Raw genomic sequence first — 16,650 nt, 5'->3', positions numbered from 1 at the left:
AAATACTGGGAAAAGTAACATTTCCTGGGGATGGAAATGCTGCTTGTCTCCCAGTTTTGCTGGAGAGATGCTGGAAGCATTCCTTCTAGATATGACCCTCTTTTAGCACCTCATTCAATTCCTTGCTAGTCACGTGGCTCTCCCAAGAGAGCTACAGCTCTGACATTGCTTCAGATTCATCTTCTTAATGATCACAGCAATCAAGATTCAGAAAGGAAATATTTTTTAGGGGAAAAAGGAAGGATAAGTGGGCTTTGTATCAAAGAGGTTCATTGACCCATTATTGAAGAAGCAGAAATGAGAGATAAAAACAGTTTTGTATTCATTTCATTCATCTGTGACACAAAACAGTGCAAGCGGAATCATTCATTGCCTGAAATATCTGAGCTCATAAAAATCTGCTCACTGCTGTAAATCCATTAGTAAATCACTGCATAATGAGCACACTGCACCTTTAAAAACTATTAATTGAGTTCCTGCCCCAATTTATTCCTTACGCTTTTGTCTTTCATAACGGAAATACCTTTCAATTGTCCTGAAAGCTGCTTTATACTTATTTCAGAATAGGCCCAAATAGTATTTAGTAAAGATATTTTCCAGGACACTATCATGTGAATGGGTGTGTGTCTACACCAAATGTTGACTTTTATGTCTAATAACTTGCTCAGAATATTGGATTTATCCCTCCCTAAAGGGCAGAGCTATGAGCCTGATTTATTTGTACTAGCTGGAGCTTTCAATATACACATATGGCAAGATCTTATACACAAAAGTAAATCATGTCAGGTTACTTAAACAGAAACACCCTTCTGATCACTACACCAGATAAAAATTGAGCTTTGTCACTGTGAGTCTCAGTTTGGAAAATTGATCTGGCCAAATTAAATGTTTCTACAGCACCCAGCACCATGGAACTCTACAGGGTCTAGAGGGAAAAGCAGCCTCTCTCCAGCAGGGATAATCATATCCATATTCTCCTCTTTGGGTTAATCATTAGCTTTCTGAATGCTTCCAGTCTTCCTTCTGTTCGTGTGGGAACACTTTAGGGAATCCTGTCTATTTACAGCCAGTGGATTTATATTCCATGAGCGCCTGCAATGGATTTTTGAGTGCCAACACTGTTGCTTGGGAAATTCACAGGACATCTGGAATAATTTGATGTTTTCACTTTTTTTTTTTTTTTTTAATGTCAACATTTTCCCTTTAGTGGAGGGCTACAAGATTTGGATGCACCTTTCTTACAACAACAACCCCAGTGGGTTTGGAGCTTGGATTTTAATCTACTGGGGGTGTACAATGCCAGACTGCACAGTACTAGGGATGATCCTAGCCAAGTTCAGTTTTCTGGTTTGAAATCTACTTGTATTACCTTCCACTGCTCTTGGAAATACAGGGTGATCACTAAAGTGTCTGAAACACCTTTGAAGCTATGATGATGAACAAGGGTAGAGCTACAGCAGCACAAATCCAAGTTCCTGAGGATGAATTCAAACTTCTTCAGGGGTTATTCTTCTCCATGTTTAGCCAGAGAAATGGGTCAGGTTACACATTCAGATAAGAATTTTCCATACACAAGATAACATTGTCCTCCCATGTGTATAACAGAATATTTACCAGGCTGAGAATGTGGCTGTTTTGGGACTGTTTCTTTTCAGTAATGTTTATTTTAGTTAATTTTGAAGCGGGGAAAGAAGCAGCCTATCCCTGTCCCATGATTAATGTAAGGCTGACCATGAACAAGATAATAATAGCCCCATCCTCTGGGAACTGGGCTTCTCCCTAATTGCTTTATTGGCAATTAGTCACCATGTGTCACTGGACTGTCACCACCCTCATGTTCATTTTTCATGCCTTCTACAGAAAGTTACTGCTGACTCTACAGGGTGTAACAAGAGCTTCTGTTTATTACCAGGCTTTTCTTAGCTCTTCGAGGACTTGCTATTGGTGTCCTGGTGAGGCCAAGGATTGGGACAGACATTTGGGCTGAACATGTGTTTGTGTCTAAGCACCCTGCATGGCAGCATGGACTTTACTGAACCAGACCTGTGACCTAAAGGGCTGAATCCCTACTGGCTGAAATAGTACCTGCTAATTGTGATAAAGGGAGGGGAAAATCACACTTAAAACAGCTGCTTTAGGTGCCTCAGAATTGAACAAAAATCTATGTGGGTTCTGATGAACCTGCTTGGGTTTTTTGTTTTGTTTTTTTGGGTTTTTTTTGTAAAGATATGTCTGTTCACCCTAGGCCTTGATAGGAAACATGGGGCTTTGCAGCTGAACTGGGTGATGCACGACCTCTGATACTTCATCCTGGCTGGTTACCCAGCCTGTGTCAGCACCTCCCTACCTCCACTGCTGTGGGTCTGCACAGGGAGAGGGCCAATCCAACAGTGTAGCTCTCTGGGCTGTGGAAAGGATAGGGAAGGAAGACTCTCTTTTCCCTGTGCTGGGAAGAAACAAAATATTTTGGGACAGTTCACACAACTACAAACTATAGTCATTTTGTTGCCCAGGAAGACTCAGTCTCTGGAAACTAAAGCTTGCAGAAGCCCTTGTTTGACAACAGGCATGGTGAAATCATGGTCTCCTCCTCCCCTCATATATTTTGATAATAAAGGAATTTCTGGTGGAAAAACATTGCACTAATCCTGTCCTCTCCCAAGCACCACCCTTCCCAGCTTCTTCAGAAACTGATGAAGTAACCAGCCACAACTTCAGAGACTTTGCTCTAAGTAAATATATGATTCAGAGTAAGATCATGGCAAAAGAGATCTCATCCTGAAAGCTGTAGCCCTCTTTCCATTTAAGCATCACCAGCTGATCCAGTGTTTGCAGTAGGTTGCATTTCCCATATTGCATCGCTCTGGGACAACCTAGCCTTAAAAAGGTCACCCCAGGAGTTCAGTGAACTGAACTGACTTGGTGCAAAATGCAGGACAGTGGGAGAAGTATTTTACTGCAAGGTTCTATTCTGCCTTTGCATGTCTGACAAATCTGGTTCATCTTGATCTGCTGTTTAGTGTTAGAGAAAATGAAGCAATTAGAAAAGCAATATTGGTTTAAACCACAGTAATATGACAATTTTACACATAATTTGGAGAACTGTTTTGTAACTGTGCACATATCTAGTTCTTTACCAAACCCTCCTAGTGCCCTCCCCAAAAAATCCCACCCTCACTACCTGTACATGATTTAAAGAAAAAAGGAAAAAGACTTCAAACCAAAACACAACCTCCTAACCCTAAAATTCATTAGTTATAAATTGTTTCATTCAAACTTAAGTAAAACTTCATTTTTAGTTGGTGATGTCTGGATCTTTGCTTCTAAGCACTTGAAATCCTTATCCAAATCCCTTTGAGTTCAGCAAAAGAGATTCTGTTTTTGTAACTTCTGCACCTAATTCTCACCTTAGATCATTTTGAGCTACTTGGCACTAAGATCAACTGCACTGGGAGTCCCTAGAAAGAAGAATCTGTGTTGGCTAAATAGTGGAAAAGCTATCTAGCAATTGCTTTACAGGAAATATCCTGGCATAATTTGTTCATTCCTGCTGAGATACATCCAATGGTCAACCATTAACATAGGAAGTGTGACCGAGCTGGCTTTGTACATGTCCCTTCACCTCGCCCATCTGAATTGCATCACACATCTCTGTTTAGTCTGTTAACTGGGATACTGCTAAAGTTGTCTCCTGACCAACTTTATTTAATCACTTTGGGTTAGTAGAAGAGATTTAGCCAACAGCTATATCCCTCACACAGGCTTGCAGCTCACAAACAAAACAGCTCCCTGAAGAGCAAGAACAGATTTCATTGAGGAACATGCTAATGAAAGCTGGATGAGTTTCCCTCATTAGGTGTAATTACTTTAGGTTTTGCAGGCTGTCTTCTATGGGGTGTCCTTCCTGGCTGATGTGTTGAGACTAATTAAGAAACTGCGATGTGCTAAGTGCGTAATTTCCAGCAGAGACCTTCTTTTCAGTGTCCTGGCTTTCCCAGTGTCCATGGTAAGTATCCTTTGTCTCTGGATGTGAAAATAATGTTTGCATAAATGATTAGAAGTGTATAGTACCAAAAGTATGTGTATGAAATAGGTAAGAACCAAGGGCTTTCTTATACTTTTGATTTTGGAATGGATTTGGACCATTTAGAAGAGGAAACAATGCTGAGCCTGTTGTGGTTGAAAGCAAAGCCTCTTGCACAAACATTAGGGTTGCTGTCCTCAAGCGGACACAGATTGACCCCAAAGGGTGAATGAGGTGTAACCCCTCTGTTAATCTCATGGTCCAAATAGCTGTGGACTTATCAACTTAGGGCTTTTCTCTAAAGGGCAGCACAGGTCAGGAGGACATGAGAGGCTACCTTAGAGACAGCAAAACCTCACATCTCCTTCTCTGATGCCAGAGTAGCTTTAAATAAGCACTGGAGAGCAACAGATTCACGGAAAAATAATTATAGTCACAGCCTACGTCAGATTCATCATGGATCACCTACTCCCTCACAGACAATGCTGTTTATCAAGATGCCGTGGGTTGGACAGGAACTGATGGGTTATTTATACATGTAGGTACACTCTGTGAGAGTGATGCCTGCAGTCACCTCACCAGCTGAATCTCACAGGCGCTGTTTAAACGTGGTCCACAAGCAGCTCAGCTAGCTGGCTCCATAAAAAGCCCTGCCAGGGATGGAGTCAGAGAGACTGGATAATTACCTTCCCTGCACAGCAGTGTTCACTGTGCTGCTTTCATATCCCACCAGGCATCTGCACCATGCCCACAGGACTGTGGCATAGTCTCATTCTTCCAGCATCTCACACCCCTGACTTCTAACCCCAAGCATAAAGTGTTCCCAAATACAAAGACAAAACTTGCAAATCAGCTTCCAGGTATCAGTAACTGAAACCAGGCATCATTTCCTCCAGTTAAGTTGTCCCACTAGTTTTACTATTGGGAAAAAAAATGGGTGCTCACAGCGTGCAGCTTTCACCTGCAGTTTAGGAATTAGGTTTATGAATTGTGAAGGTAAAGGGTAAGTCTATGTGAACTGCCTTATCAAGATCTGTTTTTACTTTGTTACTGAGCAAAACAAAGGCTTGACAGACAGTCCCTTGAGGAGAACTACTTGACCATCAAAAGATCCCATCTGCAAAGGGAAAGGGAAAAAAAAAGCAACAGCAGCTAATCTCAGATTCCACAGAAAATGTCAGTGTTGGCAGTTTATAAAGCAGGGTTTTTTTCTCTCAGTATCAACACAGAACACTGCATCTCTGAGTAAATGTGAGATAACATGGGTTTATCTGGCAATGTCATCATTTTTCATGTAAAAAAACACGGAGACGTTTTTGCCTTCTCAGAAATGAAAGCACTAACCAAATCCTACCAGTTCTGTTTGTCTTCTATTTTTAAATTTCTTTCATTTTGCATTTTGGTTCCAGTTTGTATGTATATCCTTTTGGACACTGTATACCTACAACCGAGAGCTGGTTTACCCCAAAAGTCTTGATGGAGTCATCCCGCTCTGGTTAAATCACGCTATGGTGAGTAAGAAACACCTCAGCCTCTTGCAGAGAAAAGGGAGACTTTGCAACGTGTGCCTCACCATTGCATTGTGCTGTTTTCTGAAAGAGCTTCACAGCTCTTCCCTTCTCACCTCCTCCTTCCTGCTTATCAGAATCTGATGTTGAGCTGTACACAGCAATCAGATGCCTGTGCTTGAAGCTGCCTCAAGAAGCCTTTCAGCACACAAGGAGTGTCAGTGAATCGGTGCTTGTCAAACCTCTGAAGTCAATGAAATGATGTGTAGTCACAAGGAAAGAAAATCTCACTTATTGTGGTTCAAAAAAAGAATTGTGTCTGCTAAGAGAAATCTCTGAAATACAAAATGGCTATGAGTGTAACAAAGCAGCTCTTAATTTTCAAAAAAAGGTGAAATAACAAAAGAGACTCTGACAGCTCTACAGCTAATAAACTAATGTGTGCACAGTTTTGAATAGCTGGATTGCAATGATTGTTTACAGATTTTCTATAAATACTTTCCAGATTTCTCCTTCATTTGTTCTGGCTGTTTTTATGATGTGTTGAATAATCACATATTTCTCATCAGTCAAGTGAAAGGAGGCTGACAGTAACATGGAAACTGTGGGTGGATTGCAAGGTCAGGGAGGCCTCGTGGGGTGAATGGGAAGTGGGAGAGAAGGGAGAGGTTCAGCGCTAGGCTGAACAAGAGAAGCCAAAAAGTATGAAATAATTTTATAGAAGACTCATTTCTCTCCAGACCTCATTTCTTAAGAACAGTGCCTTGCCATCCACTGCAGCAGTCCCCAGTGAGTGTTGAAGGTAAACCTGGGAGGGTTTGGGGTGTCTGGCTGAGGACAGCTCAAGGTTTGAGCAGCCCCTTGATTTAGACAGGTGCATTCAGAGTTGTGTGCCTGGAATCCAAACACACAGAAGCATGTCCGCATTGCTGATACCCGAGTGGTGAACCACAGCCATCGTGCACTTTTAACCTCGTCACCTGCTCTCTGTCCACCAGTTCATTTCCACCAGCCACTTTCTGTGGCTGTCCAAACCTCTTCACAGGTACAAAAGGGGACTGCTCTTTCTGAAAACCATCATCCACCAAAATGAACGATTCTTCATGTCCTCAGCATCATGCTGGTTTCAGGTCCAGGATTTAGTATGGGGAACTGGTTTAAAAAAGCCTCACAGTGGTGGAGGTTCTGGGCAAGGGGGGAGGGGGGTAGCACAAAGTGAAGCTCAGAGAAGATAGGCTTTGCTGCTTGTTTTAATCCTGGCTCACAGCTGAGAATTTGCCCTTTCCATTTCCACATTTGTTTATGACATGGGAAGGTTGAGAGCTGTTAGGGCATACATTTTTCTTTCATGTGCAAGAATTCTTTGCAGGAACCCCTCAAACATATCAGTTATAACTTCTTCTTAACCTACCTACATCTACGTTTCATAACAGAGTTATTTTGACTACAACAAAAAGCTTTTCTGTAACAGAAATGTCAAAAACAGGTGTTAAAAAAGGAAAAACAGCTCTTCCTGAAAATTATTTTGACGAGAGAGAAACTTCACATAAAGAAAACCTCTATCACAACCTGGTATTTTATTTCTAAAGCTCTTAATACACTGCAGACATCTTGTGCTTGACAGTTCCTTGGTAGGAAATCTTCCTTCCAGTCATTATCAGGCATAAAACATCTGCCACCAGCATAGACTGATCCCTGCTATCGACAATCCTTGTGTTTTAGAGCACCTTCCAACAGGTGCCTTCAGGCTTAGCTGAGACATTTCTTCCTTCCAACACAAAATATCCGCTGGAAACACTAGGGAGACCCACAGACATAGCAACACTTTAAGGGACAATCTCCAAGTTCTGATTGCCAAGCAGACACTTTTTCTTTGGGTTCATTTCCTTGCATATTGCTATTGCATGATGGCTCTGAGATTACAGGCATTTCATGACAGATTGAGGCAGCATGTAGCTGGCTTTGGAGGAGAAAGACATGGGTGTATCAGTAGTAACCATCAGTGCCATATCATTTGCAGTAGGAGTTCTTTTTTTTAAATCTCAGTTTATTTTAATGTTGTAAATATGGAAAGCATATGTTGTTATGCAACTGTAGAGTGAACCTAAAAAAATAACCATGCAAAAACCACTTCAGGAATACTGAGCTCCTTGGCTTTGTGGTGATGATGCAGCACCTTCCTTGCAGAAATGAATAACTATCTTTTTCCTCACATGGCCTGCTTTTACAGTGGGAAAGAATTGTTGGTGCCCACTTGGCAGCCCAGAGCTGCAGAGAGAGCACTACAGTTTAGCCATATTTTTGCACTCTGAGCAGAAACATTTTGTTTTGCAGACAGGATGGTTAATGTAGAAAGGAATTTTGCTCATATTTGAAGGAGACCAAATATTCCAGACTGTCTAGGTTTCTCTCTTTGCTTTCCTACTGAGTTTAACCCAAAGGCTGGGCCTCAGTTTTCTCTTTTGTTTGCCTGGGATAATTATGTTTTACCATCTATATACAAAACCTTGACCTTTGGGATTGAAAAAAGTCTGCTCTACTTATATCTCAAGCACAATTATTTTATTTGAACAAGATTTTTGAAGTGGAAGATGGCTGAGACAAAAGATACGCTGGCCAATTTGTCAAGTGAATTTGTTTATTTCTTTCCTATTCATCTCTTTTCAAGCTATGTCTGGATATTCTCCAGAAGGAGACTAACTGCTGGAGACAGCTTGGATTAAACCATATGCGTGTATTATTCAACTTAATGGCAGTATTGGGGAACACTACACCTTGAAGGGTCTGACAGAATTGAATGCTAAATAAAGTGTGCCATTGGTAGGTCAGAAAAGGCAACTCAAAAATGTTTTGATCTATAACAAAAGATACATATAAATGTAGAGCAGATGTGCTCACAAAAATGGTAATGGTACAATTGTGTTTTTGTAAAAGAAGATTTATATTTTCAGTCTGTAGGCACAGTTCTCAAAAGCATGATTTTCTTTATTTTCAGACTGCAGCTAAGTTGAGTTTGGCCACCTCTTTTTCTAATTTACCCTGTAGCTGTGTTACCCTTTCACCTTTACAAAAACCAGCATTTTAGCTCCCTGGGCACTCTGCTGACACATGGTTATGAATTGTGTATGTTCAGAAGATTTTGTAAGCTAAAGAGCTGAGAATAAACAAGGAAGGAAGGTAAATGGAGGCTCAGAAAAAACATCTCTTACCTGGCAGACTTTTGGCAAAGATGACAACAGATCCCCTACTGCCTGAACTTCTGAAGCTCCGGTGCACTTTGCCCTGTTGTGGCTGAGCTGTACCTGAAAATAAAAAGAGAAAATGCAAGGCAGTGAGAGAACAAGCAAGGTACATACAAGTAATTTTCCTTCACTGAAGCAGGCCACCAATGCCCCACTGTAGGAGTACCAGCAGGACTCAACCTTGTCCCTTCTCATCTTGGAGCTTCTTGGCATATAGAAGCTGCTTGTGTTCTGCCTACGTAGCTAAAACTCACCTTTCCCTGTGTGGACACATCTAGATCAACAGAAATGGTATTTCAGATCTGTGTGATTTACTTCCATCTGGAAAAAACGTAAGTTATGTGAATATAAATTACTCTCATGTGAGGGTATCTGTGTGAAGGATTACATCTTACTACAGCTATTTCAGGAAGCTGCTGCATCACTAACCAAAAGAGGGGGCACAAATTCAGTTTGTAGGGCAGAACCCTCTTGTCCAGGCCACTCGAACTCAACTCCTACTCCAGGTGTGTACATGAGAACAACCTCAGGTTCATCTTTGACCATCTTAAATGATTTGCTTTTCAAGTGTTATTTAATGCTTAATAATTCTTACATTTCTACACAAGGGAGAAACATTTCCATTTGTTTGCATTTCACAGTATCTCAATTTTAAGCTGTCTGGCAACTATGGACATTCACAGGCTGCCAGTTACATTCAGCTTTTGGCAAAAGAAGAAGAATGTGTGTGTGAGGAATATGGCACACAAAATTAATCACCCCACACTTTTAAGAGCAAAGATGCTTAGCTTTTCCCAGCACTATGCAGATTTTTTTTGAAGTTTCCATTTTTGTTGACATAAGCCCGTTTCCTCAGGGAGAAAGTATGTGTTTCACAGACAAATGTTATGGCAGGGAATCCTCCCGGGCTGCTGCTACCCCAGCATGCACAGGTGCAGTCTCTGTAACCCTCCCCACAAAGAAACAGCTGGAGAAAAATATTCCACAGCAAAGGATGTGTCACTTCAGTCTCATGTCAGCCTCCAGCTGCAATGCAACATCACTTTCTTAGACTACATATCTAATGTCAGAGAGAAAGGCAATTAAAATTCTGGCATTGACATTGAGACAAAACATTTGCTAGTAAGCAATAGGATATTCAGCCAGGGCCTTATTCCCAAATATGCATGTGTGCAGGCAAGAAACTTTATCTCTGAAGCTCTTTTACCTTTGATCATACAATTGGTCTAATGTTTCACCCATTTTTCATGATAATGCTCCCAAACTACCTACACATCTGAGAAAAAAATATTAATGTTTCTTTATGGGTGAGCGTGAATGGATGTGGAAAGGGCAGAAACAGATAGTAGCTGATGGTTCAGAGAGGAGTGCTGCTGAAATTAAATTGAGCAATAGCTTCCTCGCTAATCTCCTACACACCTGCTCAGTAACAGGACTCCCTGTGCCTCCTCCTCTATCCACAAAATAAATCTGTGATTCCCTGAAAACGCGCTGATGGCTGGAAACACAAAAGACATGCAGCAAGCCTAGCAGAGAATTATTTCTTCAACTAAAAATGGCAAGGTACTACTTAAAGAAATAAAAGGAGCAATAATGCATAAGCCCTTTCCACCCTGGAAAACAGAGAGGTTAAGAGAAGATGAAAAATGTATAGGGGAGAGATTGCAAAAGAAAATTTTGAAGGAGGCTTTTGAACACAGGCAAAATAATAGCAAAATAAATCAAAAGAGGGAAATAGTTCCAAACTTAGGCCAAGAAAGGAGAGACCATACAATGATTTGGAAAATTATGAGCATAAAACTAAACAGAGGTTATGGTGACAGGAAGCTGTTTAATTTTATTATGCTCAGATAACACAGACTGTAATTGTTCATGAAAGCATCCAACTGAAAGAAATTTCCACAGACAGGAGGACGTTTCCCAACAAAGAATATCTGAGTAAACACCTCAAGAGACAACCAATGAACTGGCTTACGAGCCTCATAAGGCAACACCAAAGTGGGTTTTTCCTTTTCCTTTGCAGTAACGTAGTGATGGGGAAGAGAGAAGCATGAGTATTGGCCACAACTGGTTGTCAGCACACAAGCTCTGCAGGGAATTGGTCTGAAAGGAGAAACACAGGCAGTTTTTCAAAAGCAGTTGATGGTCTCCAACCGTGCCCAGTGGAGTTTAGTTTGGCCAGTGGTAACTGTTTGTGAAAAGATCCCTCCCTAAAGTCTCACATGTTAATGGAAAGCAGACATGGAGGGTATGCAGATGCAGACGAATCAGAAACAAACAGCTCTGGTCAACCAAGGCATCATTTCCTTCGCTCCGGAGTCAAACAAGGTCACACCGAGTCAACTGCGACACACGCATCAGGAGCACAAGTGACCTCAGCAGCTCTGGGGAGATTATTCATGGGCTCAAAGCTCAGCCTAGGCTAGAGCCTGCAGCTGAGCACAAACCCTACCCAACCCCGTCTTCTCAGCCCCAGGAAACTCACTCTTACTTGAATCCTCAACGGCAAAATGAGGATATAGAATTAAATAAATACACAAATTACTCAAAATACAGGACATAAAAATTCCATACGGTCTTAGCAAACACTGGAAATAATATTCAGAGAGGACTGTTTATCTCAGCTTAAACTCATGAACCTGAAATGTATCCTGGGAAACATACAACACAGGGTAGGAAACAAAAAGTAAGGAAGCAGGGGAATGTTCTTGTCTGCAGGAGATGGGTTAACATGCCAATATCTGAGATAAAGTTCAGAATATGTTTAAGAAACTTTCTTCCCCCTGTATTCATATGCCAGAGTTTGTATGAGCAACAAAAAGAAATTTGTAGAAATTTTATAACTAGTTCAGATTCATCTGAGTTTTTCAGGAAAGAAGAAAAGAAACTAAAACCAACTGGAAAATCATAATGACTGCCAAAAAGAGACACAAAGGATTTTAAAATTGAATGTTTGGAAGCAGAATTCAGGCTGAAGAAGTGTGATTAGTTAACTAAATATCTCTGATAATTTTGAAAGTCCCATCACTTTTGTCTCTTCACTGTAGAAAGAAATAAAAAAAATTCAGCTCTTGCAAAGCTGAAAGCTTTCTTCAACAAACAGAGGTTGTTAGACAAATAAATACATTAATATTTCAAAGAACATAAAAATAAGTACCAACATGATCCTTGCCAAGAGTAGGAAAAGCTCTCTGATTCAGTTGGGTTCATTGATAGCCTGATCAGTACACACAGCTATTGTTTTAGCCTGTTTTCCTTACCTTAGAGTAAAATAGGGGTGTTTTTTTCCCCCCTCCCTCTGTGATAATTATTTTTGACAGTTTCACTGCTTATATGTGAAACTGAGAAACTGTTAATTGAAATAAAAAATGAGTCACTGTTTCCAGCAAGTTTTGCCAATGTTTTGATCTGTGTCAATCTGAGCTTAATCATTAAGTTTTCTTTAAAGGAAGAGGCAAAACTGTATATTTTAATTTGGCCCCATACAAACACTGTGCTCCTCAGACATACATCAGTTTAAGAATACGAAACACTGTTGAGTAGGGCTGAAAATATATTTAATGACTATACACCAGAGACCTATGTTTAAAAATAATGCATATGAGAAAATACTTTTTTTTTTTTTTTGAGAAGGGTATGAGCAGCCTTTATAGCCTCTCAGCAGATCTGATTAACCATGATATATGGTCTATCACTAATGATGTTGCCAAAGTCAACGTCTCTGGGCTGTGAGAGGGAAATCATGTGGAAAGCCAACAGTGTGTCGTAGGCAAAGGGCAGGCTCTGGGCCCTGCAGCCATCCACACATTCCCCTGGTGTCTGCTCTACAAATTCTCATCTGCTGTCATAAACTTGCTTGGGTATGCAATAGAAATTCCTCTGTGATTTTACTGTTAATGCACAAATTCTGCCTGGCAGAAATAGATTCTGGGACAGCTAAAGTGCAAGGGAAGATTTTCCCACATGTTTATGAGCCTGGGGTGTATGTGTACATGAAAAGGGAACTGGGGGGCAGAGGGGAAAAATGAAAAAAAAACCAAAACCCTTTATATCCACAAAGGAAAAATAATAAGATTTTTAAAAGATCATCCTGGGGGTGCTTGAGAAAGCTCAGAACTGTTGCAGAACTCTGTCTCAAGAAGGCATTTTCGCAGCAAATTTAAATGACTCTACAAAAAAACCCCATCTAGCTAATATGCGTGGCAAAATATATTTTAAAAGATACAATTATTTGAATGGAAACACAGCACACAGTCATGGGCCAATGACATCACTGGATTTGGGAAGAGAGCAGCTTGCAGCTTTTTCTTTTTTAGGTTTTTTTTTTTTTTCTTTTTAGGTTTTTTTTTTTGTTTTTTTTTGCATTTGTTTTTCCAAATCAGGATAGATCCAAGACCTTTAAGAATCTGTTTGCAAAACAAGAGGCAGACAGTCCTACTCCTGAATGCTTTTGCTGTCCTTGGACATGGAAACACTCTTACAAGAAGTGGAAAGCTCATCGAAACAGGAAGAGCAGAAATTTCAACCTACCCCTTCCACTAAAGTCCTGGCTATTCCCAAAAGCAGCCAGATTTTCCAGTTTTGCCAGTAACTGTCAAGTTGTTATTGATTTATAGGCCTGAGTGTTTTCTCTAAGTGGAAGAGCCTGACAAAAATGAGTAGGTAAAGCATATCAGCCTTTTCTAAACCAGCACAGACTAAAAAGCAGATCTCCCAGCAATCTTTTGCAGCCTGCTGCTCAGCAGCAGTGCCAATGCATGGCGTGTTTGAGCAGCAGGCTGCCCTTCACAGCCTCTCCCTGTGACCATATCCTGCTGTCCACATGTTGTCTGTGTTCTGCTGGAGCGTATGTGCTTCCCAGCAAGAAGCTACATCTCTCTTGTGGAACACTGAGCCACTCACCCCTGGTCATGGACACGATGGACATGGAACACTTGCCCATCACACTCCTCACTGCATCAATCTCTTAAGCCTTTGAAACTTCTCATTTTCCTTTCCTCTCTAGATGGAACAACACATTCAGTGCACTCACAATTTCTATGCGTGCCTTTGGGCTGCCTCACTGTTCATACTTTCTGGCTCTTTGTGCTGCTCTTTCCTGGGCATGCTCCAAAATACCTGTCAAAATGAGGTGCTCTAAATCAGTGTGCCAGCCAAAGGCTTAGGCTAAAGCCTCAAAATGAGGACAAGGTGCAGGTTTTCCATCATTGCTGCCTTGCCATGGGCATTTTGGGTTTTGTTCAAGGACAAACTGTTGTTCAGCTATGGAAAATAAACTCTTTCAAATCTTTTTAAAAGCAGCTTAACACATAGATTTCTGACTAAAAGAAGTTACAGGGATTATATATGAAAACTGTGTGCACTGAAGATATTTTTCTGGTTAAATTAATCCAAGAATCACTTGTACTGATATGAGACCTCTGCAATCAACCAAGCAGGCTGTAGAGCTGAAAAATATCTTTGTGAAACAGAACAGGAGAAAATCCCAGTGCCAATTACTGAGAGGAACTGGAACATCAAAGAAATATTTTCTATCTCTTTTCTCTGAAAAAGGATAGCTGAGGTGGAATAGTTATTTTGATAGAAGGATAGCCACTTAGACAGCTCCTGGTTGTGGTAGGAGGGCTGAGGGAGGACACTCAGCTTCCAGGGAGTGGTCACTTGGAAGCAGCAGACAAAAGTGGATGTCCATCTCTTGAACAAATAGCTAAATATCTGTATGTTGTTGATAGCTCACTGTACATTTGAAGAATTTAATATGTATTTTTCACAACCCGTAGCATAGATATATGGCATATTACCATATGAGATACTGACCACAGTTTCTGAAAAACAGAACCATTTCCTTGGAACAAGAGGAATCTTCATACCATACATCCAGCAGGTTATGCCTTTAGGGAGAAAGGAAAAAAAAATCCTTAGTTTGACCTTTTTTTCTATTTAAAAGTCTATCTATCTTTCTCTGTTGCCCTCCTCCCACACCTCCCCCATCTACCCATGAAACTATTTACTTAATTAGCAGGAATTTAAGTACCTAATCAGCTACAGTTGTTGCTACAGTTTTCTCCTGATGCATTTCATTGACTAGTTTTGCTTTGTTTTTCCCCAACATTGTTTAAGCCATCTGTATTGCAATTCAAATTTATTGTTTCCTTGCACAGGGAATACAAAATTTTCAGTAGGGAAATTTCACCCAGGAAAATTATTTACTGAAATTGTTACAAATCAGTCAAAAATCTAAGGAATTAGCATCCCATGAATCCCTGCATTGGCCATTTAAATTCTGAGCCCATAAGGCTTTCTGCTTTGCTCCCAACATTCCCCTGGTGAGGAACATCCCTCTTGAAGGCAGCTCCTCACCTCAAAACAGTCAGTGTCACTAAACTGTCTGCCCAGAGCTGAAAATCCTCCATGCTCATACAGTTACCATTAAAGTCCTTGAAATTGAAGCTACAATTCAAACTCTTCAATGAGAAAAGCAAAACAAAACAAAACCAAAAACAAACAAACAAAAAACTAAAAACAGAGAGAGAAAAGACACATTTCTCCATCAATTTTAATCCTTTCTGACTCTGGGATAAGCTTGTTTTAAGTTCCTTCACACCTTCAATCACAGCTAACTCAAGCCCCTTGTGTGTTTACAGCTCCATTTTTCCATTTACACAGGGAAGCACAACACACTGGGATTGCACTGGAACAAGTAATAAATGACACTATATAAAATACAATAATGACTAGAAGAGAACATGAAGGCAATTCAGCAATTGCTCAGTGAGTTCAAGGAGCACTCTTCTAACATCCTCAACCGCACATAATGATAGAGTTCAATATCTTTTGTACCCTAATAGGAATTATAAAAAAAATATTGCATTACAAAATGCAAAAGGAGAGCTCACCTGTTATAAACATAGACCATGCCACAGGCAAACCTTATTTTTACATTATATTAACAAGAAAATTTTTATGCTTATTACTCTAGGGGTACTTTTTCTCTGTAAAAAATAAAGTCTGGTACACATTTGTATACAATTATACTCAGTATTGTTAAATAATTTTTTGCTTCTGAGCAGGTGCCTGAACTCTGTGATCAGTAATGACTGAAGGCGAGGCACTGTGACCTGTCAGTGACACACTCTCTTTTTCCCTCAGCACACGGCTGTATTGCCATTTGCTCTCCTGGAAATCCTTGCCTTGCCACATCGTTACCCAGCAAAGAAGAAGGGATTGATCCTACTGGGACTTGTCGCTTTTCTGTATATCAGTTGGTAAGAATTTAAGTATTGTTTTTGTCAAGCAATCTACTTTTTAAAATAAGGCCAAATGCTGTATTTTAGATCGAGTTCCCACCCAGACACATGGAGGACAGCAGACTTTTCTGTGGAGAAATCATTTAAACTTCAGCTGAGACCCATGAAAATTATTTCCAAACATAAGCAAGGCAGGTTTCTTCAAACCCTGAGACCTTTGCATAAAGGTCTTGTAAGGTCTCCTATAGGAAAGTAACTAAGTTGCCATAAATTTAGGGATAATTTGAGTAATTTCTTCTGGGTTGGAGTTTTTACTTTCACCGGTACCATCAAATTTGCTTCCACTCTCTGTCCTGCTCACTGCAAAACCACCTAAAATCCCTAAAGGTCTGGGGGTCATGGGAGCAGGAGAGGAGTTTAGTGTTTGGCAGGAACACGTGGCTGGTTTTAGAAACCTGAGACAGAAAATGATACCCGGAGCCAGGTGCAAACTGGTGGGTAGTGAGGAGGCATCTGCCCCACCACCACCTCCCACTCCACCAGTGGACACAGCCCACTTTTCCAGCAATGTGCCAGATGACCCCCAACCTGTTGGAGAATAATCCCAAGAGAATAAACTGTATCTAATC

General features: G+C 40.6%; 2 protein-coding genes across 14 annotated transcripts in view; one reads left to right on the top strand and one right to left on the bottom strand.

Annotated features, from left to right (window-relative positions):
* The window catches only part of LOC111923796 (uncharacterized), a 108,286-nt gene that overhangs the window by 72,828 nt on the left and 18,808 nt on the right, over window positions 1-16,650 (bottom strand). For 6 of the 13 annotated variants that reach the window (XM_086902116.1, XM_086902147.1, XM_086902125.1 and 3 more), the window contains 3 exons: window positions 14,592-14,665; window positions 9,029-9,095; window positions 8,742-8,834 (listed from right to left, as the gene is read on the bottom strand). The gene's annotated coding sequence lies outside the window, so the exon portion shown is untranslated. Of the gene's footprint in view, window positions 1-7,092; window positions 7,330-8,741; window positions 8,835-9,028; window positions 9,096-10,193; window positions 10,301-10,749; window positions 10,878-10,996; window positions 11,159-13,806; window positions 13,893-14,591; window positions 14,666-16,650 lie in introns of those variants that run through there. The other 7 variants (XM_086902187.1, XM_086902136.1, XM_086902174.1 and 4 more) reach the window with 7 other exon arrangements.
* ADTRP (androgen dependent TFPI regulating protein) overlaps window positions 1-16,650 on the top strand; it is a 30,160-nt gene that overhangs the window by 3,432 nt on the left and 10,078 nt on the right. Inside the window, exons 2-4 of the mRNA XM_023919728.2 lie at window positions 3,872-4,006; window positions 5,434-5,535; window positions 15,924-16,039. Of these exons, the coding sequence (XP_023775496.2) occupies window positions 3,872-4,006; window positions 5,434-5,535; window positions 15,924-16,039 (353 nt within the window). The remainder of the gene's footprint in view (window positions 1-3,871; window positions 4,007-5,433; window positions 5,536-15,923; window positions 16,040-16,650) is intronic.

This window comes from Cyanistes caeruleus, chromosome 1, assembly GCF_971803275.1.
Source record: "Cyanistes caeruleus chromosome 1, bCyaCae1.hap1.1, whole genome shotgun sequence".
Taxonomy (NCBI): Eukaryota; Metazoa; Chordata; class Aves; order Passeriformes; family Paridae; genus Cyanistes; species Cyanistes caeruleus.
Note: the sequence above shows the minus strand (reverse complement) of the source record. Positions and strands in the feature narration are given on the sequence as shown.